We start from the raw sequence: 27,382 nt of genomic DNA, 5'->3' as shown, positions 1-27,382 counted from the left end.
CCTCCCCGCTTGCGCCCTCCCGCGCGCTCCCAGGCTTTGGCCGCCGCCTCGCTGCGCCCAGAAGGAGCCGGGCCGGGCGGCGGGGCCGGGCGGGGCTGCGGGCGGGCGGGCGGGCGCGCGGACCCCGCGGCTATGAAGTGGCCCCCGGGGGCCCGGAGCCCAAGAGCACCCGGGGAGGGAGGCGCGCGCGGCCCAGGACTGCAGCCTGGGGGCGCCGGGGCCGGGGCGTAGGGGCCGCCGCCCGCGATGGACCGCGCCTGGGACTATCCGGACTCGTTGCCGCAGGTCAGTGCTCCCCGCGCCCCGCGCCCCCCGCGGGCGCCGCGCCGCGCACAGAGCCCCTTTATGCGTCCCCATCAGTACCCACGCCATGTCCTCTCGGGCGCGCGCGTGGTGTGTGTGTGTGTGTGTGTGTGTGTGTGTGTGTGCTGTGCGCGCAGTGGGGGCAGCTGGAAAGGGGGCCGAAAACGGAGGCGGGCTGGGGGCGCTGCCTCCCAGGGGCTGCGGAACAAAACCTGGGCACTGCCTGCCCTCCTCGGACGGGGTTAAGGGAAGAGCTGGTTCTTAGCAGTTTCTAATAATTGGCCTGGGCTTTTAGCTGGTGGTCCCTGGCCACCTCAGCAGGTGGTTCCTGGTGCCCTGCACCCCTACGCTGCCCCCTGTCCCCCAACAGTCATCGCCATCCGACCTGCAGCTCCTGGGCACTGCCAAGTTAACTCTCTTCAGAAAACCCCAGCTCTGGGGGCAGGCAGAGGGGCCCAGAGGTGGCAAGGGCTGCAAAGGGTCCGTGGGACCTTCATTGTAGCGAGGAGGAAGGAGGCATGACCAGTTCACCACCCTCCAGGCTGCCTCTGGGCTCAGGCCTGAGGTCCTGATCCCTCCGAAGTCAGAAGTCAGAACATACAACTTTAAAAAAGGAAGCTGAGAGTGGAGGCAGGAACGAAGAAAGAAGGAAGCCACCGGATCCCACAGTGCCAGGGAAAGGGGGTGAAAACCTCCTATCAAGCAGCTAAGAGACCGACAGCCTCCCCCTCCCTTACACACACAGGGGGGTCTTGACATCCTCCCTTCCCCTCCCTGCCCTCTGGTCAGGCCTGGTGTCAGGCATGCACCAGCTGGATGGCTTCTTGTAGAAGCTGGAGCTCAGGGACTCCAGACATTTCTATTGCAGACTCTGAAGGGGGCCTTTTGCTGGCAGTTGCTAGCCCCGTGCTTGTGGGGTGTGCTCTGTCTGCATGAGTAACAGTGTGGGTGGGGTACCCAGTGGGACCCTGAGCTAGGGTTGTGTGGCATGCACTGTTTAAAGTGATGGGCTGTGATGTGCTAGTGCATAGCACCGTGAAACTACTGTGTTCATGTGGCAATGGGAAGCACACAGCTTCCTAAGTTACTAGGGTTGCTGGGCCATGCAGCTGCACAGGGCGGTTGTTCTAGGGTTTTCTAAGACTTGTCTTCTGTGCCTTCTATCCCCCTACCTCTGCCAATATCCACTATAGAGACTGAGATGTTTCCTCCCAGAACCTGCTTAGTTGATTACCATTATTGGCCTTACTGGACCAAGTCTCACGCCCATGGAAGGAGGACCGTTCCCCATGAGTCCATCAAGGAGACTTCCCACTCTGCCTAGACTATGCCCATCATCCCCAAAGATTCTGGAACTGCATGACATTTTCCCACTGCCCCTTTTGACGGAAGTAAAAATGCTTGCTAAGGCTAACAGAACAGGGACAGTTAATGTATTTGTGCCCCATTCAGCACTGGAGCCAGTGGCTGCTTCTCCTATTTCTGTATCTGATCCTTAGGTGCTCGAGAATCACTCCAGGTTCAGGCATGCTAGGAGCTCACATGTGCTGGGTTGAATATGTGCACATATGTTTCTGGGTGAGCAGGTACTCACTGTTCCCCCTGAAGCATGGGGCAGGTAAATAACTGGGCCATGGGTGCGGGGAACAGCTTCAGAAACAAGATTGGAGCCCAGGGCAGAGACCGAAGGCTTCAGAGGAAGATGCCTTGGGGCTAGCCCAGTTCCTTGTTTGGGCTTCTGGAGATAGCTGGGTTTTCTCAGAGTTGTTTCTTGGGGGTGAGGGGACCCAGTCACCTGTACTTTCCCTGGTTTTGTCACACAGGGTGATGAGGCAGGCCGGGAGCTTTGCAAGTGTGGGATGTGAAGGAAGATACACTGACCAGGAGCCCAGGCTCTGGGGAGATGAGCATGGTGGCCCAGTGCAGCTGGAAGGGATGCCTGAGCATGCCTCTCTGCTGAGAACTGGAGGGCAGGAGAGACAGGGACTCAGGAGGAGAAGGCATCTGAGAGAGCCTGAGACAGCAGAGGAGGAGGCAGAGTGAGACAAGAGACAAAGGCAGATGACGGGGGAGACACACGGGCAGCAGTCAGGGCATGCAGAGCAGTGATTTGGGGCAGGCCAGGGGCCCTACTTCCAACCACCCCCAATATGCACTTCCCACTTTGGCGGTCGTCTGCCCCTGCGGGAGGCCCCTCGGTGGAACAGGTGGACATTCTACTGAGGAAGACTCTCTCCCATAGCTCTGATGAATGTGGGGGCCTTCAGAGGGAGGCCCAAAGGCAAGAGGGGACAGGCTGCGAGGTCAGGAGCATCGAGACTGTGCAGGGACCTTCAGGGCACCCCTTGCCCTCAACCGTCTTCCAGTGCTGAGGGCTCTCTCTCTCTCTGGCCCCTGTCCCTCCCCTCCCTCCTGGGCCTGGAGTGCAGTGCAGTGGGTAAGGGTTTGGGGTCTGGGGAAACCTGGCATTTGGGGAGAAGGAAGAAGAGAATCCTCCTTTAGATACCCTTTCCGCATGTCACCAGGCAAGACCTTTGGGGACCCTACAGAACACCAGCAAGGGGACATGGAAGTGGGGCAGATGGCCAGGTCCTCAGCCAGACTGTCTGGGGTCCCATCTTGGCTCCATCTACGACCAGCCTAGTGGACTTTGGGAAAAACTGAGTCCTCTGAGCCCTGGTTTCCTGAAGGTCTATAAATTGGGGAACGCTTATCTCACCAGACAGTTTTTAGAGGAAATGCTAGATGAATTTTAATTTAATTTATTTATTTTATGCACCCTTCCCCTCCTTCTTCTAGATGGCTCTAGAATTTGGAGTGGCAATTCTCTGGCCAAGCCAGCCCTAGAGCCAATCCCATTGGGATCGCTGCAGTCTGTCCCACCTCCTGCCCTCACCTGTCTGATTCACCGCACCTCCAGGCCTGGGCTGGGCCCAGAGAACCCAGAGCACCCCTCATTAGCACCCTTCAGTGTTTCTGATATTGTCCTTGGCAAACAACAATAATATTTTCATGTCAAATTATTGTTAAATGTAATTGCTCCAATTTATCAGCAATTGGTTGTCTAAAAAAATTCATGAAACTTACAAAAACTTCAAATCCGTGACCTCTTGGAATCCGTGCTGAAAGGAGACAGGGTAGTCAGGGATCACTCAAAATTCAGCTCTCTGGCACCAGCTCTGACTGAGCACCTACTGTGTTCCAGGCCGTGCACTAGGTGCCGGAAGCATAAAGCATCAGATAACATCAAATAATCAAATAATCCAAAATTAATGTTTTCTATTTAGCTTTGGAAGGGTTGTGTGGGTTGCTTTTTTTTTTTTTTTTTTTTTTTTTTGCAGCTACAGCAAATTTACTTTTCTAATGAGGTTTAGATCCAGCCAATATTAAAATGAGTCTGCGCTCCCTGCGCACACACCAGCTGACAGCAGGGCAGGAGGCAGCCTCCGCGCCAAGTGCCTGGTGGGGATTAAGGCTTTGCCACCGATAAGCCCAAAAGTGGAGAGTGTAAGTCTGGATCAGGCATCGACCGGATCTGAGGACTAACCTTGCCCACGGGGCCGTGGGTTCCACGGCTCAGTGTTCAGAGCCATAGGCAGGATCTCTCTCTTCTTCTGCATGGGGAATGTGAAGCGGTTATCTGCTCACACGCGGGAGAGGGGCGAGGGATGCGGGAGGAGAGAGAGCAGAGATACGGAGGCGGGCTGTGGGGATTGTGAGTGGGGGACCTGGCTCTGCCTGTCCTCCCTGGCTGGCTCCGCGGGGCAGGGTCCGCTCCTTCACCTCTCCCCATCTTGCTCCCTTCTTTCTAGGGCAGGTGGGCAGCCTGGCCTGTGATGCCAGGACTTTCTGTCTACGCTCAAGATTCTGGCTGTTCATGTGGCCGTTGTTCAGAAACCAGAGGCCCACCCTGGGTGTGGGGGGCTGCTTGCCTCCCCACCCTCAGCAGCTCCTCAGTCACACCAGCCACATCTCGAGTGTTCCTCAGCCACACGTGGCTAGTGCCTACCATCTTGGACAGAACAGGCACAGAACATTCCCAGCAGCACAGAAAGTTCTGGTGGATAGAGCTGTTGTAGACCTGACTCTGCACAGATGGTTTGGCAGGGTGGCTAAGTGCAGGGCCACGGGAGCCAGACTGGCTGGACTCAGATCCTGGCTCTGCTGCTTCCTAGCTGTGTGGCCCTGGGACATTACTTAACCTCTCTGTGCCTCAGATTTCCCATTTCTAAAATGAGGGTAATAATGGGATGTTTGTGAGGAGGAAATGAGTCATTACAGTTAATCATGCTAATCACTCCGAGCGTGCAATAGTAAGTGCTTCTTTATTTTTTATTTGAAAATCAAAATCTTCATTTAGCAATTCTCTTTAACACTCATCGATCAGCACATGACCTTGCTTACCTTTCTGACCCTTCCTGAGCCTCAGTTTCCTCACCTGTGACGGGAATGTGGCCAGATAGTAACTGTGAGATAGAATAAGATGAGGAATGTATCCTCCTTTGTGCATGAATGCTGCCAGCTGAGGAGGGGCTGGCGGTCTTTGGAGGTGGGAGTAACAAATTCTGTTTTATTGGGACCACTCTCACCAAAAAGCACCTGCTAAGCCCTCACGCGTTCAAAATAAAAACAGCAAAAGAGGCACCGCCAGCCATGGCCAGCGTGGTGCAGAGCAAGGATGACAGGAGGGAAGTGAGGGGCCTGGGCTCGCCCTTCCTGGTCTAGAGGCAGAAAGCCAGGAGGCTGTGCCCCGGGCTCAGCGGAGGGAAGCAGGGGGAGGAGGCCCTGGGCCTGCAGGACCCCGGGGTCAGCTGACTAAGCCAACCGGAGACCCAGATGCAGCTGCATGTGGCAGACTCCGTGCGGCTCGGTTTCCTCATCTGAGACAGGAGGGTCCTGGACCTCACTGGGGAAATCACACCACTTACCTCCAGAAGCTCTCCGAAAAGCGCCCAGGAGTGAGAGGCAAAAGCGAGGGGCCTGTCAGGCTGCCGGGGCGGAAGGGGAGAGGGGACTGTCCCAGGAGCAGGAATTTGCCATCAGTAGCCACAGACCAGCGACGGACACCCCAGACTATCTGGCCTGCGAGGCTTCTCCCCGAAGTAGGATTCTGTGACTCTGGGCGACACCCTTCTCTTCATAGTTGGGGGAACAGAGGCCCGGGCAGCCCACTCTTGTCTGAGGCCGCACAGCGATTCAGTGCCCATCCTGGACTATGACCCAGCTCCCCAGCCCCTCTCTGCTGGTCGCCTGTCCTCTTGGCAGACAGAGGTGTGCGGGACCAGCAGGAGCCGCCTCCCCTGGGCAGGGGCCTTCACCCAGGAGGGGACAAGCCTTCTCTCTTCTCTCTCAGACAGCTGGGCCCAGGACGACCAACCTAAACTGTCTCTGACAGGGCCCTTGGGAAGGTCAGAGCCTTGAGGCCACAGGCGATGAATTAAACATACATACAAACTTGAATTAAATCAGTGAATCATTAGCCTGCTATCCTGTGTCCATGCACACTCGGACCAAAGGAATAAGGTCGGCCTGGAAATAACTAGGCGGGGTGAGCTGTCAGCGGCCCTGAGTGGCTTAAGACTTGGGTTCTGAGGCTGCCCGGCTCCTACTTAGCCCACACCTGAAGCCCTCTGGGTCCCCACAGCTGAATGGGGACCCCCTCGGAGGTGCATTTGCAAGCCTGAGGAATCCAGGGACCACCCTCAGCCACATCCCCATCCCCACTGTTCTGACACCGTTGAAGATAAGTCCCGATTCCCAGAGGTGTCAGAGCTGTGCCCCTGCACGGTTAATGGAATAACTCAGCCCCACTAGCGATGTCCAGGGGCTGTGGGCGTATGTTCCGTTCCCTGCGCCCCTCCCCGCTGCTCCCATCCGTTCTCCACCTCTCCCTCCCTGGCCTTCTTTTCATCCACAGACCTTGTTGCATTGGGGCTTGAGGGGGGCGCTGGGCGCACAGAGGCCAAGGGACCCGCCAGCCGGCGCCCACACCAGGACTGACCATCGTGGCAGGGCCTCGCTCCGCCAGCCTGCTTGGGTTGACGTACAGCCTCTGGGCATGTTATTTTCTTTCTCCGTCAGAGAGTTTCTGAACTTAAGCTGAAGTATTGCTCTCCTAACTCATCACTTGTCGATATTAACTTCTTCTCCCACATATAAATCTCCCTCTCGGAACAAGCGTCCCAGCCGCTCTCCGCCTCGCCGCTCCCAGGCCTGACGGGGGAGCCGGCTGCGGGCTGCCGTGCGCGAGGGGCACATGCTCCTCCCAGCGGCACCCCTGGAACGTCTGCGGGGGGCTTCCCCCAGCATGCCCCGTCGCTGTCACTCCAAATGACAGCCCCCGGAGGGTGCACGCGGCAGCCACCTGTGACCACACACAGGCGCCAACCCAGCCCCCCACAGCAGGGAAAGCCGGCTGAGCCCTCCTCCAGCGGCGGGCCCTGTGTCTCATGGACAGCACCTAACCTGCCCTTCTCCGTGAACGGCGGGCTCTTTTTTACTGCGGTAAAAAACACATAACATAAAATGTAACATCTTGCCCGTTTCTAAGTGTACAGTTGAGAAGTGGTAAGGGTGTTCGCATTGTTGTGAGACAGATCTCCAGAACTTTGTCATCTTGCCAGCCGGAAACTCTGCGCCCTTTAAACACCTCCCACTTTGCCCTCATCCCAGGCCCGGGAAGCCAGCGTTCTGCTTCCTGCCTCTGTGAACTTGGCTATTCTAGATGCCTCGTGTAAATGGAATCCTGCAGTGTCTGTCTTTTTGTGAGTGGCTTCTCTCCCTTAGCATAGTGTCCTCTAGGTTCATCCAGCTGAATTTCCGTCCTTTGTCAGGCTGAGTAATATTCCACTGCAGGTGTGTACCACATTGTCTTTACCCGTTCATTCGTGCAGTCGACAGGTTCTTTGGTGCCGGGCCGTGGCGCAGAACGCGCTGAGTGTTCTCCCCCTGCCCTTCCACCCAGAGCATGTCTGAGCTCAGTGGGTGCAGGAGCAGAGAAGGAAGGCGCCTCCTCATAGGGTGTTCAGTCGGGCCTCTGGGTGCCACCTTCCTCTGTCCACTGCTGCCTGAGCATCCTCAGTCCCGCGGGTGAAGCCCCAGAGTGAGAGTCCCTGGCCTGGTCCCCAGCAGGCCGAGGGACCTTGAGGGAGAGAACACGCTTCCCAGGCAGCCATATAGACCCAGGAGGGAATGCCTGCATCCCAAGCCCTGCCCCGCTGCCTTTCAGGGGCCCTGAGAGAGAAATCTGCCTGGGGGCAGGAGACCCTGGAGAGCCCCCAGGTATGTGGCAAGCGTGCCTTAAGCATGAGCCTTTGTGATGTTCCGGCTCCATCTGGGCGATCGATCGGTGATCCGTAGCCACCCTGCTGCTCACTGCATAATAAACGGCCCTGGGAAACATATAGATAGTGTCAGCATAATCTACCTTCGGAGGGACTGAGATTTAGGGACCCTGCATTCATCACATCCACAGCTGCTGTGCTGGGGGACACACGCTGCCCGACCCGGCTCTCAGGCGTTCTCAGGCTGTGCTCTCCCACCCAAGCCCCTCCAACTCATTGTGTTAACTGTTTCTTGTCCGGGTGGTGGGGTTGGCTGGCTGGCGCCCCAGGGGAAGGACCTTAGGGGCAGGCAGGCAGAACAGAGGGAGGCGGGGAGCCTCAGAGGTGGGAGGTGGTGAGAGTTAAGTTTTCCAAGGGCCCGAGACGGCATGCAGGGGAGAAGAGGCAGGAAGTGGCAGTGCCCGGTGCAAGCTGGCCTTGGACCCTAGCTGACGACAGCTGGACCCTAGCTGCTCTGACAGCTCTGGAAGCAAGAGAAGACAAAAGGGGACATGTGACCTTCTAGAATCCCCGATCCTTGCTTGGCAGGGACACAGGACCAACCTGTGCGTGGGTTGCGGAGGGAAGCAACAACCGTCAGTGTCTGAGCACCAGGGCAGCCCCGCTGTCCAACAGTAGCACGGCCTTTCAGTTCTAAGCCTCAGTTTCCCAGGGTGACAGAAGCAGCGCCCACTTAAGGGAGCTTCCCTGAGGCTGCAGCAGGAAAGTACAGGTGCCAGTGCTTTGTAGACTGTGCCAGGCCTGCGAGGGGCAGAGCACCAGGCTTCCCACATGCGGTCTGTCTGCCCTCCCAGGCCGCCCTGTCTGTCATACATGTCACGCATGCCGGCATGCCTGCTTTCCAGGGAGTCCAAGCCCCCGCACTGCTTCGTCCTGGGGAAGGAGGGATCTGCTAGAAAAGCTGCCCGATGCCCGTGGGTGCTGACCCACCAGGGAGAAGCCAAAGCAACCCCTCCCTCTGCCCCTTCTCTCCCAGGCACTTGGATTCAACTGAATTTTAAAACGTGTTGGTGGTGGTGGTTATAATCACCCTATTGTAGTCGATCTAACATTCATAGTGCTAACTCTGTACCAGGCCCTGTGCTAGATGTTTTCCACAGGCTCCCTCATTTGACCCCCAAATACCCCTGTAAGAGTTACAGGTGAGGAAACTGAATCACAGAGATATTGGCCAAGCTTCTGCTTTGTGGTAGGCTCTGGGCCCTGGGGTGGGAATGCAGAAGTGAGTAAGGCCTGGTGCCTCCCAAAGGAGCGCATGTCCCAGGGCTGGGGGTCAAATGGGAAATCTCGCAAGCACACGGCGGTTACAGGGCTGGACATGTCGCGGTGTGGGCACCTCGAATGCTCGGGCCTGGGCAGGGGTGGGGAGAGGCAATGCCAAGAGGCACAAAGCTCACCTCACCAGAACCACACAGATGTCAGCACCGAGGGAAACTGAGGCAGAGAGCGAGCTGGCAAAATGTGAAAGTGGGAAGAATAGTACTTCAGGGACAGACTGTCACTGTCTGTTCGCGCCCTCCCTCCAAGGCATCCCAGTCTTGCGCACACTGTGAGAGGCCTGCACAGCTGTCTCGGCCCACGCATGCCTCAGACGCTCAGTTCCAGGGCCAGACCCACCTGGTTACCTGGCCCGCTTGGTTCTGGTCCCCAGGCCTTGCCAGGATCCAGTGGGTGCCGAGTCAGTCACCAGGAACTGTGCCAGGTTCCGCGCTGCAGATGGACACCCTCACCCAGCCGACCATGAGACACCCTCATCACCAGGGCTCAGCACCCGGCAGCACAGCCTTGGGCTGTCGCTCAGCCTCGCTGGGCCTCCTCTGTAGACAGCGTCAGGTGAGGCGAGGGCCATGTCCCTCCCGGCTTCCAGAGTCGATAATTCTGGGCATATCAGAGTCTTTCTGGGTTCTAGACTGTTCTCTGCCACTGCTGAGCAGCCTGGCAGAGGGAGGGGTCAGGCCACCCTTGCTGCGCTGTTGAGTTGACAGCAGCAGCTTCTGTGTCTTGCCCCACCCACCCCTGCCGCTGGTCTGGTAGCAGAATTTGCTGAGCCCTCTCCTGCCGCACTGGCCTCACCCCACTAGCAAAAGCCCAGGGGCAGGAGAGTGGCCCAGGAGGGGGACGGCAGCATCCCTCGGCCCAGAGAGGTGGGACAGAGCACTGCCAGGGCCCCTGTGTGGCCACCGCTGCCCAGAGGAGCACAGGGGTGTGGCTGTGCTGCTTTCTGAGTGGACCAAGGACACCTGGGACACTCACTCTACCCCCTCGTGCCTCAGTTTCCTCATCTGTAACACAAGAACAAGGGTTTAATCATGAATGAGATAGCCAGTGTGAAATCATTTTGGAAGCCACACGTCGTTGAGTGTGAGCCAGTGTGTTCCCAGGAGTTTTGAGGAGTGGCTGCCCCCCGCAAGCTCAGCTCTGCAGAGACAGTGCGTTGGCCTCTTGCGTCATCCCATCGATATTCCAGGACTGGAGGCTGCTGGGCGCCAAGGGCACGTGAGATAATCTTTTATTTGAACAGGGACCCAGTCACGGGATTTGCCCGCAGGGCTCAGGAGCAATAACCCAAACCCAGTGGAGGGCATGCATACACGCACCCACGAACACACGTGCGCTCATTTGGTGGGGTGCTGGCCTTGAGCACACGTGCGTGCACATGTGTGTCCAGAAGCGAGCCAGCTTCCCTGTGAAGTCACCCGGCGGTGGGCAGGTGGGGGGGCTCTGTGGTTTGCCAGGATGGCCTCGATGAATAGTCAGAATGGAACACTCAACCCCAGCCGTTTTCCTGAGTCAAATTCCAAACAGCACATCCGGGAGGCTGGGGGAACAGGTGCCTGCATCTCTTTGCCAGACGACATCCTCCAAACTACCAGCTCCAAGAGGGTGGTGATGAGAGGGAGTGGGGCACAGTGACCCAACTGATGCTCTGACTTCCACAGACCTGGCCCCGTGACAGCCACTCGGGCCCGGGTACACGCTCCCACACATGCCAGCGCATGGCTGAGGCGTGGCGCGGAGGAGCAGGGGGCGCTCAGAAGCCACAGCGAGGAAGCAGGTTGACAGCTGGAAGGAAGTGATGTGGAAGCCTGACTGCGTGGGCCAGGCCTGGCTGGCTCTTGGGGCATCTCGACTCAACTTAAAAACCTCTCTCCCTGGGTCTGGCCCCGCCCCTGGCTCCGGGTGGGAATGAGGCATTACTCCCTGGCTCGGGCCATGGCAGGCCCCTCTCTGCAAGGTGAGGAGAAGGGAGCCGTGCTGGAACATGGAAGGCAGAGACTGGCGTGCAGAGGGTGACAGGGAAACAGGAGGGGATGCAGGGCGGGGGATGTGGCAGAGGGTAGCGAGCCCTGGATGCCCGGCTGCGTCGCAGTCAGCAGAGGAACAGAAGGATTCTGAGCATGAACGAGTCAGTGTGGTGGCCGTGGCAATAGTGGATTCTGAATCGAGGAGGGAAGGCAGGCGCCAGAGAGATCACATGAGGAACCATTGCAGGCAGAGATCTGACCTTGACCAGTGTCTCAGGATGGAGCCTGGGCCTGGGGCAGCCACCAAAGGAGCTGAGGCCCTGCTGACACAGGGAGAAGGGAGCAGGCAGAGCCCAAGGTCCGTGTTGGCCGCTGAGACAGTGACAGAAAGGAGGCTTGGGTGGGGACTGCTCTGGGAAGAAAGATGCTGGTTGGCTCTTAGATGTGTTATCTTTAAGGTCATGATGGGACATGCCAGACAACAAAAGGGACATAGAAGCTCCATGCTGGAGATGGGGAAACTGAGGCCAAGAGAAATCAAAGGGAAGAGCTGTCCCTCTGACTATCCCAGCCCTCTCTTTCTCACTGCCTCTGCTTTCAAGGTGATTCAGGGCTGTCAGGGGCTGTGGCTTTCAGCAGCTGGGGCTTCAGCTGGAAGCAGTCGGGGGAAACAAGGCCAAGCAGACCCATCCCAGGTCCCCAGGCTGTGAGATTGACCATTACAGCAGCTTCTCTGTGCCAGAGAGTTGACACTGATTTTTTCCTAATTATCCTAACAAGCTAGTGGGGAAAGCACTATTTGTATTCCCATTTTACAGATGGAAAAGCCAAGGCCCAGAGAGGTTACCTTGCCAAAGTCACACAGCAGAGGAGAGGCTAGCAGAGTGTGTGAAGCTGTAGGACCCTGGGGCCCAGCATGCTCTTCCGGAACAGGAGAATAAAGGGGCAGAGGGAGGTGGCAGGAGGCTGTGACTTTGGCTGGGCCCCACGGTCACCCTCAGGATCCTGGAACTAGGCAGGGGCTGAAGAGCTGAGAGCCAGATGTGGCCCACCTGCCTTGGTGTGGGGGACAGACTCTCAGGTGCCCCCCACAGTCCCTGACACCCAGTGTCCATGTCTTTGTGTAACCTTCCCTGGGGTGTGCATGGCACCATGACTAGCCTCCAACCAACAGAATGTGACAAAAGCCATGGGCCATCACTCACACGATGATGTGGTGCTATGTGAGCCTCTGTCTGTTAGCAGACTGGCTTTAGATTCCCTCCTTGCTGGCTTGATGAAGCAAGTGGCCCTGTTGGAGAAAGGCATGTGGCAAGGCTCTGCAAGCAGCCCACAGGAGCTGAGGCAACCCCCAACCAACAGGCAGCAAGAAGCCGCGGCTCTCAGCCCTGCAGGGCAACAGATTCTGCCAGCAGCCCGAGTGAGCTTGGGTCTCTCCAGTCAACCCCCTGGATGAGAACGCAGCCCAGCCAATTCTGTGCAGCCTTGTGAGACCCTGGACTCCTGCCCCCTAGGAACTGCAGAGGGCAAATAAGTGCTATTCTAAGCAGCTAAGTATGTGGCAATTTGTTAGAAAGCAATAGAAAATGAACACACTTGTCCTGTGAGTAGTGATGTTCCCTTCGGAAACCTGGCCTGGTGTTTGGAATGGGCCCAGGGCACAGATGGAAAGATAGCAAGGAAGGAGGGCAGAGGAGGTGGGTGAGGCAGCGACTTCCAAGACCAAACCTCTCTCCTGGCCCCAGGCTGGGCTGCGGGGCTCTTTGCAAGGACTGCTCCCCAGTCTCGCAAGCCCCACAGAGAGGCATGACCCTCAGTAGGTCCCCGCCATGTAGAAAGGGGCCAAGTGGGCGTGGCTGTTCCACCACTGTCCTTTCAGTGGCAAGCACTCTTGCTTAGTGCCTTCCTCTGCTCAGCCATGGGGCAGCACCCATCATAACCTGCCACAGGGTGGCTTCTCCCTTGGGGTCCTCCACAAGCCCGGCCAGCCATTGTCCAACTGCCCACAGCACACCCTAAGGTCTGTGTTCTCCGACTAGCCGCCTGCCTGGCTGCCACTCCCTCCCCGGCTCTCCTTGTTCCTGAAGAGCCACACAGTGGGTCCCGTGTGCACTCGTGCCCCACCTGAGCCTGCCCCAGCAGACAGCAGCGACACGTGGTGTCCCCACAATGAAGCACCTGATTCTCGCTCTCAGGACCTCCTGCTTGGGGGTTCCGGGGTGGGTGGATGAACTTCTGCCTGGAGACCAGCAGCTGCATAATTTAGGGAACATCTGAGAAACCAGCTGGGGCCAATATCCTATTCTGTTCAAATTCCTGCAGTGAACCAGAATGGACTGTTGCTTACAGAGTACTAAACTAAATCAAGGGCTATTTCTGAAAAACGAAAAGAAAAACAAAGGAATTACCTAAAAAAAAAAAAAAATTGATGAATTACATTTTGATGCTGGAGGCAAACCAAAGTGTTAAAGCAGACGTCCCCAACCTCTTTGGCACCAGGGACCAGTTTCATGGAAGACAGTTTTTCCATGGACGAGGGAGGGGCTGGGGGGATGGTTTTGGGATGATTCAAGCACATTACATTTATTGTGCAGTCAGACCTCTCTGCTAATGATGATCTGTATTTGCAGCCGCTCCCCAGCACTAGCATCACCGCCTCAGCTCCACCTCGGATCATCAGGTGTTAGATTCTCACAAGGAGGCTGCAACCTAGATTCCTTGCATGCACAGTTTACAGTAAGGTTGGTGCTCCCATGAGGATCTGATGCCACTGCTGATCTGACAGGAGGTGGAGTTCAGGTGGTGATGCAAGTGATGAGGAGTGGCTGTAGATAAAGATGAAGCTTCACTCACTCACTGCTCACCTCGGGCTATGTGGCCCAGTTCCTAACAGGCCATGGACCAGTACTGGTCTGCAGCCCAGGGGTTGGGGACTGCAGCATTAAAGTATTCCTTATGCCAAGTGTGAACTGAATTAATAATTCTTCTTCCTGAGTCCTTGGCTTGGTTTTCCCAATTAGAAAGGAACAAGTTAGTGCAAGATCTGGAATCCACGCCGCCCTTCCTATCAAAAGTACCCACAAGTGTGAGCCAGCAGTGGCCAGGCTTGAGGCAGGATCTGCACACGCTGGGCCTCGCCTTCCTCTCCTGCTCCATGCTGCACCATGACAGCAGGGTACAGGGAGCCCCTTTCTGGGGGCACATGGCCTGACCAACAAGGTAGGCAGTACAGAGGGTACCCAGGAAGGCCGGGGAGCTCTGGCCCTGGGCCAGAAGTGCCCAGTGGGTGAGCCCAAGGGTGGGCCAGGATGGCTGGGAGGCAAGGCTAGGTCTGCAGGGGGCAGCGGTGTGGGCATGGGAGGCATGCTGGATCCAGGGTCCAAGGCCTGAGTTTGGGTGGCTCTGCCGGCATCTGATGCTGTGACGCTGGGCCGATCACACAGCCTGTCTGAGCCTCAGTGTCCTCACATGCAAAGTGGGGATGAGACCTCCCTGCCTGCGTCACGGGGCTGCTGCGGAGATCAGAGGACCGGGCTGTATAGGAAAGGGCATCTTACTGGTTCAATGTAGGACTCAGAGTGGAATCTGCTGTAGGGCCCCCCCGCCTTGTTGGGGAGCGGAGGCAAGGGCAGAGGAAGAGGATTAGGAAGCCTGAGCAGAGCGGCTCCCTGGACACTCCGTGTGTTCCGGGGGTCAGTGTGTGCACGAGCTCCATGCCTGTGTCCTGCCCCCCCGCAAGGCTGCGGTGGGCCTGGGAGGCAGCAGTGCCGGGCTGGAGGGCCGGGGCTAAGTTAATGAGGTATGGATTGACCCGACTGGGAGCTGATGAGCTCTGGCACTGGGCTTTGAGCAGCGCCTGCAGAATCCATACTAATCCCTTGATCCCATTAGGGGCTCTTGCGGATCTGTGGGACAAAGTCTGTGCCTCCCTCTTTGGGGCATTCAGGCTCCCGGGTATGAACAGCAGAAGCTTTCTTAGCCAGCCTGTCCTCGATCCACTCAGCAGATTGCCTGATGTGCTACGTCGGGTCGGGAGCACTGACCAGGGCCTGTGTGATGCTGGGCACCCCTCTGCCCGTACCACTGGGCCCTGCTCCCCCAGAGTCAGCGGCGTCTGCTCCCGGCCAGCTTGCTAACATCGTCATGGAATCGTATGCAAACTGCTGAAACAGTGTGTTGAAATAAGTTGTTTCTTTGAAAATTTCATAAGATGAATCTGGAAAAAAGTTCTCTGGATTAGGTGCAGATTGGCAGGGAAAAGTCGTAAGAATTCTAAAGGGTGCTGCACTCATCAGATTGCTCACCAGATGCCCTTCGGTTCTCAAATCACTCTAAAGAAATCAAAACTGGAGCTCGCAGGTGGTGCACTATGTGAGGCCAATGTCAGAAGGCCAGCGCTGACCTCCCTGGCCCTGCGTCGATAAGGGGCCGCCGCAGAGAGCCAGCCAGCAGTGGGGAGTTGGATTTTGGAAAAATTAGCGTGTACCGTGCAATCGTGGGGAGACATCATCTATTGAACAACTGGCTCTTCAAAAGTTACTTCAGTTGAAATGTGTGTCGTGTGTATGTATCATTTTGAAAGATTCTTCACCTTAATGGACTTTTTTGACTAATCAATTAACCACTGTTCCCAGTCTTACTGGGTAAAAAGGCTTTTATTATCCTCCAGAGAGGAGTGGCTTGGGTGGTTCCTGAGCTTGTTTGCAACCAATCTCTGTCACACACGTGCGCACACAATCTCAGACACATTTTGTGCTCAGCTCACATCACCTGCCTGGAGGGGGCTGTGTAAGCCCCTCCTCCCTCCGGGCTGGGAGAGCTTCATCTCCCCCATTGCTGGGAACCTAACACAGTGCCTCGCCCGCCACAAATGCTCGATTAATATTCGTGGACTGAAATTAAATAAGCCCCCTCTTCAGGGCCTTGGGCATTGATGAGGCTTTCGTTTGAACACCCGCAGGCTCAGCAGAAAGCCTGTCCGTGCGTTTAGAATCGGCCAGCCTTGAAGGAACCTCGCACATGCCTGGCTTTCCCAGGCCCGGCCACTCCAGCCGTGCTCCGCCCCAGCCTGGGCTGGTCAGAGCCTTCCGTCCGAGTCCCAGGCACCTGATCTCATTCACAGCCCATGACACCCTAAAACCCGCAGACAAATTCTTGCAGAGAGGTCTTCCCAGACAAGGCCAATCTCCATGGGCTTCTTGACCCCTAGTCACAGCTCCATCCCATGGGCAGTGTGGTGCTGGCGCTCTTGCCGTGCCTCTGGTCCTTGATGTCACCTGAGCCCCACTTCTCTCAGCTCGGACATTTCTTCATCCTCACAGAGCCCTGACTGTCTTAACCTCGAGCTGCTACAGTTGCAGAACTGAAATTCATTAGCGCTCTTCCAGCCTGACCTCCACACTTCAAAGATGAGGACCAGGACAAGGCCAGGCTGCAGCCCTTTGACCTCTGCACGCTGACCCGGCTTCTGCAACCCGTGCAGTGAACACTCTCCGTGGGGCTGCACACGTCCCACCTGCAGTGCAGCCTGTCTCTGTCCACCGGAGGCTCTGAGAGCACGGGGTGGGGGGCCTCCTCGTGTCCACATTGCTGCGGGAGAGATGCCAGAGACGGGGGTCAGTCACAGACCCGAGTGCCAAGTGTCAGGGCGGCAGTCGTGACCACAGCAGTCCTGGGCCCGGCTCATTCACAGCTGCACACACCGCTTCCTGTTTCACCGAGAAGCGCCCTTCCCACCCACCCTGTCTTCCTCCAGCACCCGGTTCTCCCCCACCCTTGCCCCCGGGTTCTTGTCTCCTGGGCTCCCGCAGGTGTGGCCAAGCCGCTCCCCAAGGCAGACGCAGGCTCTGGAGAGGCACCGACACTGGTCACGCTCGCAGCCCATCTCAGACTCAGCTGCAGATGGGGGTGTGTGCAGTCCCCCACCCGCCCCAGGCCCCCCAGGCCAGGCACCGTTTCCCACGCCCCGCACCCTGCTGGCCAGCTGGCTCCCCCCAGGGCTGGGGGCGCTCTGTGTTCTGCTTAATAACCGCCTGGTAATTAGCTCCTCGATTTTGCTACTATGCTTATAATAGCCTCCATTAAAGTTATGGGGTTTTCAAGCCATAATGGCTTCCAGAGTAATTAATGCACAACTGGGTTTATTGCTAAGTTTATTTTTAGAGCTTTTCTCCCTCTTTCCCCCTCCCTTTCCTCTCATGGATGTTTTGACCAAAAAGACTGGATGGGATCAGAACGCTCCCTATGGTGCCCTTGCTCCCGCGCCTCTGTCCTTCCGGTTTTCCTTCCTGCCCCTCCTTCCTGCTCCAGCCCCCAGGCAGGTGCTGGGACCCTGCAGTGGAGGCAGCTGTCGCAGAGGAGGGTGGCTCTGAAGTGGTGCCAGTCCAGGCCAGAGAAGGCATTTGGCCTGCGTGTGTCCCCTGGCCACCTGCACCTGGCCCAGGTTCTAGGGGTTGGGGGCCAGGGACCTCACATCCCACACTCCTGATGACAGTGTATGTGGCTTCGATTTCATTCTGGCTCCTCAGGCAAGTTCCTCACCCTCTCTGGCCTCGGTGAGTCGAGCTGTAAAACAGGGATCACGGTAGCGCCTGCTGCACAGGGGTGTTGTGAGCGCTGCACGGGGCAGGTATGTGACGTGTCCAGCACCGTCTTCGCATTGCGAGCGTTGCAGGACAGTTTGCTGTTAACCACAGCTCACGAGGACAAATGGGAGATGGGGCAGGTGCCCAGGGTGGGGCAGGACAAAGAGGTTGCCCAGCAGGAACGTGTTCAGCACGCGGGCTTGCCTGGGTGGACTGAGCTGGCATGGCGCTCGCCTTCTCTCCTGGGCTTTCTTCTTCCCAGAATTAGAACCTTCACCAAAGCCAGGGATCCAAGAAAGCTCCTGCAGGGGTCTCTGAGAACACAGAACTCTTCCCAGGCATTTCTGCAGCCCTGGCCAGGCCCAGCCTCCCCATCCTTCATCAGATGAGGTCTAAGATCACGCCATCCAAAACTCGGCCTTGATGCAGAGCCCTGTGCAGCTCTGTGGGTGGCCTGGGCGTGGGGGGACAGGGGCTAGATCTGGGGCATGTGGCATGAGGTCACTCCACTTCTCACGTGAGATCCAGCCGGCATCCTGGCGAGATATGCTAGGCTCTGTCACTTGCTGGACCAACGAGGAGGAGTTTGGAGGGGACACAGTACACACAGGGACAAAGTGAGGGCTCCCTCCTACATGTCCCCACCATTGGTCCCTGCCTGTGACATTAAACCCCAGTGGTGCTTCAATTCCCCAGAGAATGAGGGCAGGAGACTCTGGGCACAGAGTGGGCCTTCGGTGGTAAGGGCTGGGCTGGGGGATGCTGGCCACCCCAGGAGACCACGGTGCTCCTCAGTGGGCCTCCCCAGGGCATCAGAACCACCTGGAGATAGGACCCAACAAGGAGAGGAAAGCACGCTCTTTCCAAAACCGGGGGACAAAAGTCCTCCCCAGCCATGGCTCTGGACTCAGCCAGAGATGGCGAGCACAGGCTAGCTGGGGCTGGAGCAGGCAGCGAACGGGGCCTCCGAGGATGTGTCCCTCCACAGTGCTGGGCCCTGGGGGCCGTGGGCTCACCAAGGACTGGCCAGGCCTGTCCTCCGTCCCCTCTACCCCCAGCTGCATCTTGCACAGCACTCAGCACAGAGGTGAAAAGAAAGGAAAAGATGTGACAGTTTCCAAGGTGTTCTCTAGGTCTCTGCACCGATTGTCCTTGTCACATGACAGAACAGGTCCCCAAGGGGACACTGCCAGTGGATCCTCTTCAGGACTGAGAGGAAACTTCTCCCCCTTTTCAGCTGGGGGCGCTGCTTTCATTTTTGAGAGCCATCTCCCCAGGATGTGGTAGCCCCCACGGGGACCGCATCTCCTGCTTGCGGGGGCCTGGCCTGGCCCAGTCCCTGGTGCCCCATCCTACACAGAGCTGTGCTTCGGGAGAATCTCCTGTTGACACTGGGGAAGGAAGGCATTCACGGCGTTTCTTCCCCGGTCCCATCCTTCACACGTCTTCCCTCTGTCCTCAGAAAACCCCTGAATTCCTGCCCCTTTATCCAGGCTTTGAAGAAAACCATGTGGGTCCAAATATTTGGACAGCATACAGCTAACGTTTGAGGGCTTTGTGGGTGTTACCTCATTTAATTTAGAGACCAGCCTGTGAGCTAGGTAGGCACAGTACCCCATTTTATAGGTGAGAAAACCGAGGCACAGAGAGTTGATGTAACTGAGCAAAGGTCATAAAGCCTGTGGGTGGAAGAGTTGAAGCCACGTGTCTCCAAGGTCTGTGCCTTTGACCCCTCCACCCTACTGACCCTCATACATGGAGCTGTGCCATGTCCCTGTGCCCATGAGGACAGACACCATTCCACCCAGGAGGCAGACAGAAGAGGGCCTGGGGACGGACAGTTGAGGCTCTATTATGAAACCCCGATGCTGCACGTCCTAGAGCAGGGCCAGCCTGCTGGGCGTCCATCCCCACGCCCAGGTCTCTGGCTATCCTCTTCTGCTCTCTCTTGCAGGTGTCCACCTCCCAGGGTTCCTGACCCCGCCCCGGACAGCCACCCCTTCTCAGACTCCATTCGGGCCGGACTCTCCAAACCTGCTTCCGCAATGGGTGGGTTGTGAGCGCTGGTAAGACCTGCTAGCCAACATTCGGCTCCTCTGTTGTCTCCATGCCTGGCCAGCCCAGCCCATGCCTGTTCTTTTCTCCCCTGTGCTGCCACCGCCCCTGTGGCCACCCCTCTCCTGACCTTACCACCACTCAGGTAATGAGGAGCCGTGGGCGCAGCCAGCCTTGGAGATGCCGAAGAGACGGGACATCCTTGCGATCGTCCTCATCGTGCTGCCCTGGACGCTGCTCATCACCGTGTGGCACCAGAGCACCCTCGCACCCCTGCTCGCTGTGCACAAGGGTGAGCCACCCGTCCACCCCCAGCCGGGCTTCGGCAATGAGAGTGGCCACAGCTAACGTGCGGGGGTTCTTGTTCTTGCTCACTAAGCAGTGGGGAGGAACCATAGGGTCGCCAAGGCCGTGATCTTACCCTTTGTGGGGTCTCGGGCCCCTTTGGGAGTCTGCCGAAGCTGCCACATGCACTGTTAAAGAGATGCCCAGGAGGAGGGGACATGCCATGCCACGTGGGGCCACGCAGGGAAGACTGGGTCATCAGGAGGTGGAAGAGTGGAAGGCAGGCATGGGCAAAGCCGTGGGTGTGGTGTTTTCAGGAAGGAAGCAGTAAGGCACAGTAAGCAGCTGAGCAGCTCAAAATTAGTTAGTTTGAATAATTTTGGTGTGATCTAGGGTACACGGGTGGTTTCCAACTGTGTGGTACCTGGCACTGGGTGATTTAGGGCAGGGTAATTTATTGGCTTGAGTGTGAGAGGTCCACAAAGAAGGCGGTGGGGTGTGGGCTCCAGATGGGTTAATTTGCGAGCGAAAGGTGTGTTTGCAGGCAACTTGTTCACTGTCTCTAGCAATTAGCCAGCCCTAGGGGGGGCAGTCCCTCCCCAGGGCCCCAAGGCCCCAAGATGTTATAGCATCATAAAATACAGAAAAAATTTTAAAAACAAACATGATTAGTGCACACACATAGAGAGACACGCACACACAACTTTGCATCCAATCTCATGATGTGCAAGGCATGCGACCACTCGACACTGGTTGGGAGTGGGATAGGATTCCTGACCTATACTGCATTTTAAAGCCTTTCCAGGAAAGCGTATTGTTTGCTCCTCTTTTCCCGCTTAGGAAACCTTGTTTGCTCCTCTTTTCCCGCTTAGGAAACCTTGGTCTCGTCCTACCTGGTAGAAATTGGGCTGGAAAGAGAAAGAGTCCCAAGAAGAACTAGTAGAATTGGGGATAGAGCCACCTTCCGCTGGCTCTGAGTCCTGAGGTTGCTGTCTCTCTCACACGAATCCCCCTGTACCTCCAGCCTTCCATGTGCCCCACAACTGGCTGCCGCTCAGTCTTTGGCTTTGGTCTCATGCTGTCTTCTGCCCCTGCCCCCAGCCCACAAATGTGCAGATTCAACACTTTCAAGCAGGCATTCCCCGCCTGTGATGTGCATGGTGTCACATGTATCATAGGGAGAGTGACAGTACGAGAAGGCTCCCAGACCCATCCCAGCGAGAGAGGTGGGGTGGTACCTGGGAATCCACAGAGGCCTGTAACCCCAAGATGCAGGCAGTGTCCAAAGATGGCAGCCTGAAGCTGTGCTGCTCCACACTGTCCAATGTCAGGTCCCACAAACCCCCAGCAGTTCCAGAAGCTTCCATGAGGAAGGGCCAAGCTCAAGATGGCTACATCCCCACTGCCCAATGCTGGGCACTTGGGGCCTCTCCTCCTGACATCGTCCTTCCAACTCCAATGCCTCTCTTTGACGCCTATCAGTTTAGAATCATTGTTATCCTACATCATTCTAGAGGAGTTAGAACTACTATGTATAAAGTGACATAACAGCGTGTCGATTGCATTCTTGGCAGAGTTCTAGATTTGAAGACATCAGGCTGTTTTGCTGAGCACTGATGGTAGTGCCTAAGGATAGGGACTTGCCTTTTTGTCTCCCCAGAGTGTGCCAAGAGGGACCGAATGAAAGCTGTCATTAAGTGAAGTTAGGGTCGCCAGGAGGCCATTATGACTCAACGTTGCAGAAGCCTTGAAGCCAGTGGGAAGGGCAGAGCACAGGCCGAGGCTGAGTCCTATTACGTGGGGAACTTTCCCAGGGCACAGGTGTTCCACGTGCTTGGGATGATTTGGGTGGAAGAGAGCTTGTGCAAAATGATTCTAAATCTCCTCCCCAGGCCTCGGTTTCCAAAACCTTACTGGCTGCAGGATAAATTAAACCTTATATCCAAGTCAGAATCCTGGGCATCCACCCCTCTTTCCTCAGCCCTGCTCTCTTTGCACAGTTTGACTCAAAACTCCTTCAAATAGTCCCTTAATCAGCTGCATTTGTGCTGGTCCCCTCCCCGTCCCAGCATCCTGTCTGGGGCCTGGGTCACCGGCTCCCAGCTATTGCCATGTGTCATGCTATGCCATTAGCCTTGTCTCCTTCTGGGTTCACCTGCAGGTGCCTCACACAAGCACCCCACACACCCACATGCTGCTAATGACAGTGTCGGGACAGAGGGAGGTAACAGAGTGGCTGGAGCATCCTCCCCGGGAACATGCTCCTACTCTTTCTTGTGACTTGCTCATTTCATCCTTTCGTAACTGCCAGAAGCCATGAGGAAGTGGGGCTGGTCACTGCCCTTCCACACATGATGAATTGATCATAACTGTGCCTAGCAGTGCTCTGACCCTTGATGGGTATCAACTCATTAATCCGCATAATAACTCGGTAAGGTAGATGCTACTATTAGCTCTGCAGTTGCTGAAATCAAAGCACCAGAAGCTACGCAACTTGCTCAAAGGCATATAGTTAGCAACGACAGAACTGGGCAGGTCTGAGCCTAAACATGTAAATGTCTAGGTCTGTGCTCTGACCATTGCCACCCTCCACTGGGGTAGGGCAGTGGGGGCCAGACCATCATTGGTGCATGAGTCCTTCAGACAGAAAGGAGAGGAGGAACTCACTGAAAGCAAGAATACCAATGTCCCTGACTTCTCCTCTTGATGGGACTGCTAGAGCTGCACGTTTCTTAACGACTGTGGGCAAAACCCACTGGGATAAAATGCAGTAGTTAAATACGAAGTTCTGCACTGAGATTCACAGACTTGATTACATAAGGCCAGGAGGAGAGAGGCCCCACTTGACTAAAGGGCTTGTGAAAATCTAGGGCAAGCCAGCCTCTCAGGCTCCTTCGAAGTCCACAGTGTGCTTCGGCCACAACAGCACTAACACTGCCCTCGGGCATTGTGACATCTACGCAGCAGTGTGGCAGTGCTGCTGTGCTGTGCTAGCCCAGCCCTGTGCAGAGCGGTGTGGTAGCTGTGGCCAGATGAGGAGGGCCCTAGGGTGCTGCAGATTGTCCAGGTACTTTGCTATATAAAACACGAGACATTCCAGAACTGAGAGTGCAATCTTGGAATATGGCCAGCTGCACTCGAATAACTACAGGGCTGCAAATGTTATTTTTCTGTATGAAAAGTTAGAGACATTTCTGTGTCATCTCTGGCGTCAGAACAAGGCAAAGCCCTATGAGAATTCCAGGGATGCAGATTTCAACCTTAGCTCTAACAGGGCTGGGGAGGAGATAGGAGCCTGAAGCCCTTCCCGCAAAGGGGCCAGAAGATGATCTTGACAGGGTGGGTGGCTTTGAGCCCTACATCTCGGGCCAGAGTCAGGCGGGTGCTCCGGTCCCCACACGCCCGTCTTCCAACTCTGCAGATGAAGGCAGTGACCCCAGGCGCGAGGCACCGCTGGGCGCCGACCCCAGGGAGTATTGCATGTCTGACCGCGACATCGTGGAGGTGGTGCGCACCGAGTACGTCTACACGCGGCCCCCGCCATGGTCGGACACTCTGCCCACCATCCACGTGGTGACGCCCACCTACAGCCGCCCGGTGCAGAAGGCCGAGCTGACGCGCATGGCCAACACGCTGCTGCACGTGCCCAACCTGCACTGGCTGGTAGTGGAGGACGCGCCGCGCCGCACGCCGCTGACCGCGCGCCTGCTGCGCGACACCGGCCTCAACTACACGCACCTGCACGTGGAGACGCCCCGCAACTACAAGCTGCGCGGCGACGCCCGCGACCCGCGCATCCCGCGGGGCACCATGCAGCGCAACCTGGCCCTGCGCTGGCTGCGCGAGACCTTCCCGCGCAACTCCAGCCAGCCCGGCGTGGTGTACTTCGCCGACGACGACAACACCTACAGTCTGGAGCTCTTCGAGGAGGTGTGGGGCCTCTGTCGCTTTGAGTAGAGGCACGGGCTGGGCTTCCCGGGGAGGACCTGGGGGCAGGGACACACATAACGGGAGGAAACCCGGGAAGGGACTTGCCAGGCTGGGACCAGGGCAGACCGCAGAGCACCAGGGAAAGGGACCAGAGACGTCACTGCAGGTTACAGCATCCCCCACCAGTAAAGGCGAGACCGGTGGTGTTTGGCGCTCCTAAGCTATGGTCCAGTCTGAATGAGGGCTTTGCCAGGAACATTCGGTGTGGCTACCGGAAACCTCATTGGCGAAACAGTTGGAGCTTCTTTGGGGTTTATGGGCCCTGTTAGTCTGAGGGAGAGGGAGGAGTCATTTCAGACTCTCGCCGGGAAGACAGAGGTTTTTTTTTGTGCAAGGGAGAAAACAGCAGCAGGGTTTGTTGAGAAGGTGAAGATCTTCCGGTCTGAGAGGTCTGGTCTTGCCTAGAGCAGGCTCTTCTGCAGGTGCCCATCACGGGGTCGATGCCTGGGGGCAGGGCTGGGCGGCATGGCCGTGGATGGCTTCAGATGGCCCATCCCCATGGAGTTCGTGGACCGCTTTCACCTCCCATGGGCACGGGCGTCGTTCCCTCTCAGCAGGCCTGGGCGTCCTGACTCTGGATCCCACACTTGCAGATGCGCAGCACCAGAAGGGTGTCCGTGTGGCCTGTGGCCTTTGTCGGTGGCCTGCGGTACGAGGCCCCACGGGTGAATGCGGCAGGGAAGGTGGTCGGCTGGAAGACAGTGTTCGACCCCCACCGACCATTTGCAATAGACATGGCTGGATTCGCGGTCAACCTGCGGCTCATCCTACAGCGAAGCCAGGCCTACTTCAAGCTGCGGGGCGTGAAGGGAGGCTACCAGGAAAGCAGCCTCCTTCGAGAACTTGTCACCCTCAATGACCTGGAGCCCAAGGCAGCCAACTGCACCAAGGTAAGACCCTCTGCAGAACTGATGACAGAGATGCAAGCGTTTCTGTGTTGAGCCAGACCCTCCCGACAGATAAAGGGGAAAGAAACAGAGGTCTCTCAATAGCCTCGCCTTTCTGAAACGCCCCCTGGAAGGCACGGAGGGCAACAGAAGTAGCCATTAGGAGTCATAGCCTCCTTCAGATGAGCGGTGCTCCAGGCCCCCCTGCTAGACACACATGCACGCACCACACGTGGGCACACGTACACATGCATGCACACACACTTGGGAAATCCTGAGACTTGTCTATTTTCTGTCACTCCAGACTTCCTGTTCCCAACAGATATTTTGAAAGCATCACGTGTACAAACAGCAGGACCAAGGAGTAGGTAGAAATAAAGAACAATTGACAAAATCTTGGTGGAACACAGGCAGAGAGGGAGGGGCAGGAGAAATACTTGCAGGGTGTGGGAGGGAGCAGGGAGGTGGCAGGGCGAGGTCAGGGACCTGCCCCGTTTTGTTTTGTGTCCCTGGACACACAGATCTTGGTGTGGCACACACGGACGGAGAAGCCGGTGCTGGTGAACGAGGGGAAGAAGGGCTTCACTGACCCCTCGGTGGAGATCTGAGCCTCGGGATGCAGGTACAGGAGGCCAGGGGGCCGTGAACTGGGCGGGTGATACCGTGTTTCGCTGCAGCATGAATCTCTGGAGGCTTTGCCTCTTGGCCTTTCATTGTGGGAGGACAGGGCAAATGTGGGCAAAAGTAGACGAGGTGTAGCCAAAGCCCCCTTCCTGTTGTGCCGACTGAAAGTCCACAGGTGCCACTTTCACCCACACAGCTAGGTCCTCTGCCACCAGCCACTTCAGAAGGCATCACTGTCCTGACACCTCCTCCCGCCTTATCAGTGTTACTGTCGTGCTGGCCGCGACACCATACCACTGCAGGGCTGCTATTTAGGCCCACTCGCCCAGGTCGAGCCTCCTGATTTGCCACTTTCCCTTTGGCCCTCTTTGCTGCTGGCCAGGATAAGGACACCGAGCTCACAGCCCCACGCCAGCGAGCATGGCCCTCCACAGTGACGCAGCTCACGGCGAGAACACGGGCCGGGAGCCACTTCAGCTCCCAGGCCTGCCACCTCTCGCTGTTTGACTGTGCTTTACTTCTCTGTGCCTCAGTTTCTTCAGCTGTAAAGTGGGTCATTGAGGACACCAAGAACAGTCTGTGGCACCTAATAAGTCTTGTACAAGTGATGCTGCTTTTATTTGCTTTCTTAAAGCCCTCTGAGGAAGCGGACCACAGGATCTATCTAGGCTTCAGAGGTGAAGAAATGATGTTCAGAAAAGCTAAAGGACTTTTCCAAGGTGACACATTGGCACAAGTGAATTGTGCCGGGTGACTGGCAAAGCCAGGGTTTTTGAGGGGCTTTTCTGTGATCTTATCCTACCTCTTAAAAGCACCTCTTACTCCTGACTCCCTACTCTAGGTTATGCCAGACACAAGTGGGAGCTCAGACAATGGGACAGACCTCTGTCCTCTGGCCCTGGAGCTAAGCAACGCTCTGTATCATGCTGGCAACCACAGGAGACCGCAGGGTGTCACTCTGCCTATTTGTATTCCTGAACTTAAAAGATCGCCTTGGCCATGCCACTTAGAGAAGGCATCAGTGCAAGGCATCAGTACGGAGCCTTGTTCCATCCCCTGCCTCCTGCTCCCACGGAGTCACTGGAAGAACCTTCCCCACCTGCCTCAGAAAGGTCTAAACAGAGGACTCTGGGGCTCAGGCTCTGCCGTGCCTTGTGGCCCGTTAGAGACTCAGGATAGAGTGGCTTGGCCGGGCCGGCCGCCCCCTCCCCGGCCCCTCCCTCACTCATCCTCCTCTCCCTCACAGGAGCCTCCTCCTCTGACCCTGTTCTCGGCCTTCCATCCTCTCCCCACGGCGATGGTCCCTCCAAGGCAGACACTAAGGAATCACCATCACCCTCCTTTCTATTCTGGGGGCTTGCGAGAGAGCCCAGCCTGTTGCCAGGACAAAGGACAGAGAATTTAAGCACAGAAATCCCAGACCTGTTCTCTCCATCCAGCATGACCAGGGCCCGAGAGACCTGAGGGCTGGCAGGGGTGCAGCTGCCAGCAAAGCCGTGCCCCAGCGCACCTCCCCAGAAACTCCCTGCACCGAGAGGGCTGCACGAGCAGTCGCTGCGCCACCCATGCCTGCCTGGAGTGACGTGGGGCTGGGAGGGGGGCGAGAAGACCCCGCAGTCAAGTGGAGCGTGGCCCTCCCCAGCTCTCTGCTCCCGGGGCCAGCTTGACCACACAGAACACCCAGCCAGGCAATTCTGAAGACCAGAGAGAAGCCCCCGGGCATCACGAATGCCCCACTCCCCTCCTCAGCACCTGCTCTTCCCAAGAGCTGCTCCCAGATCAGACATACCTCTCTGGCTCTCCTCTGGTTCATGTTTACAGAGCATAAGGCTGTCTTTGATCCCAGCAGGCACCCAGCCCTGCATGGGGGGGCCTGGGCCTGCCAACAGGCTTCCCCTATACCTCAGGCTGTGGCGGGAGCGGAGTCCCTTCCTCTGGCCCCACTTCCCTCACGCCTTCTCCTCCAGCACTGGCAAGGAGGCGGGCCCTAGAGCCAGCACAGGTCGCTGCCTGACCTGGACTAAGAACCATGTGACCCCACTGTCCACACACTGCCTCCTCACCGC

The 27,382-nt window shown here is 57.0% G+C and overlaps 1 protein-coding gene across 1 annotated transcript; it reads left to right on the top strand.

Annotated features, from left to right (window-relative positions):
* The first annotated feature begins 105 nt into the window (after positions 1 to 105).
* B3GAT1 (beta-1,3-glucuronyltransferase 1) lies at positions 106 to 27,382 on the top strand. Its single transcript, XM_012644287.1, has 7 exons — positions 106 to 285; positions 19,430 to 19,524; positions 19,676 to 19,822; positions 23,237 to 23,745; positions 24,399 to 24,695; positions 25,214 to 25,314; positions 26,563 to 27,382. Exons 2-6 carry the CDS (start codon positions 19,521 to 19,523, stop codon positions 25,298 to 25,300), a joined length of 1,044 nt encoding a protein of 347 aa, XP_012499741.1. The 5' UTR covers positions 106 to 285; positions 19,430 to 19,520; the 3' UTR covers positions 25,301 to 25,314; positions 26,563 to 27,382.

Source organism: Propithecus coquereli, unplaced genomic scaffold (assembly GCF_000956105.1).
Source record: "Propithecus coquereli isolate 6110/MARCELLA unplaced genomic scaffold, Pcoq_1.0 Scaffold209, whole genome shotgun sequence".
Taxonomy (NCBI): Eukaryota; Metazoa; Chordata; class Mammalia; order Primates; family Indriidae; genus Propithecus; species Propithecus coquereli.
This window is presented reverse-complemented; position numbering and strand designations above follow the sequence as displayed.

Coding starts and splice junctions, on each gene's coding strand:
- B3GAT1 (XM_012644287.1), top strand. Junction 19,823..23,236: donor CCTGCTCGCTGTGCACAAGG/GTGAGCCACCCG, acceptor CCAACTCTGCAG/ATGAAGGCAGTGACCCCAGG. Junction 23,746..24,398: donor GTCTGGAGCTCTTCGAGGAG/GTGTGGGGCCTC, acceptor CCACACTTGCAG/ATGCGCAGCACCAGAAGGGT.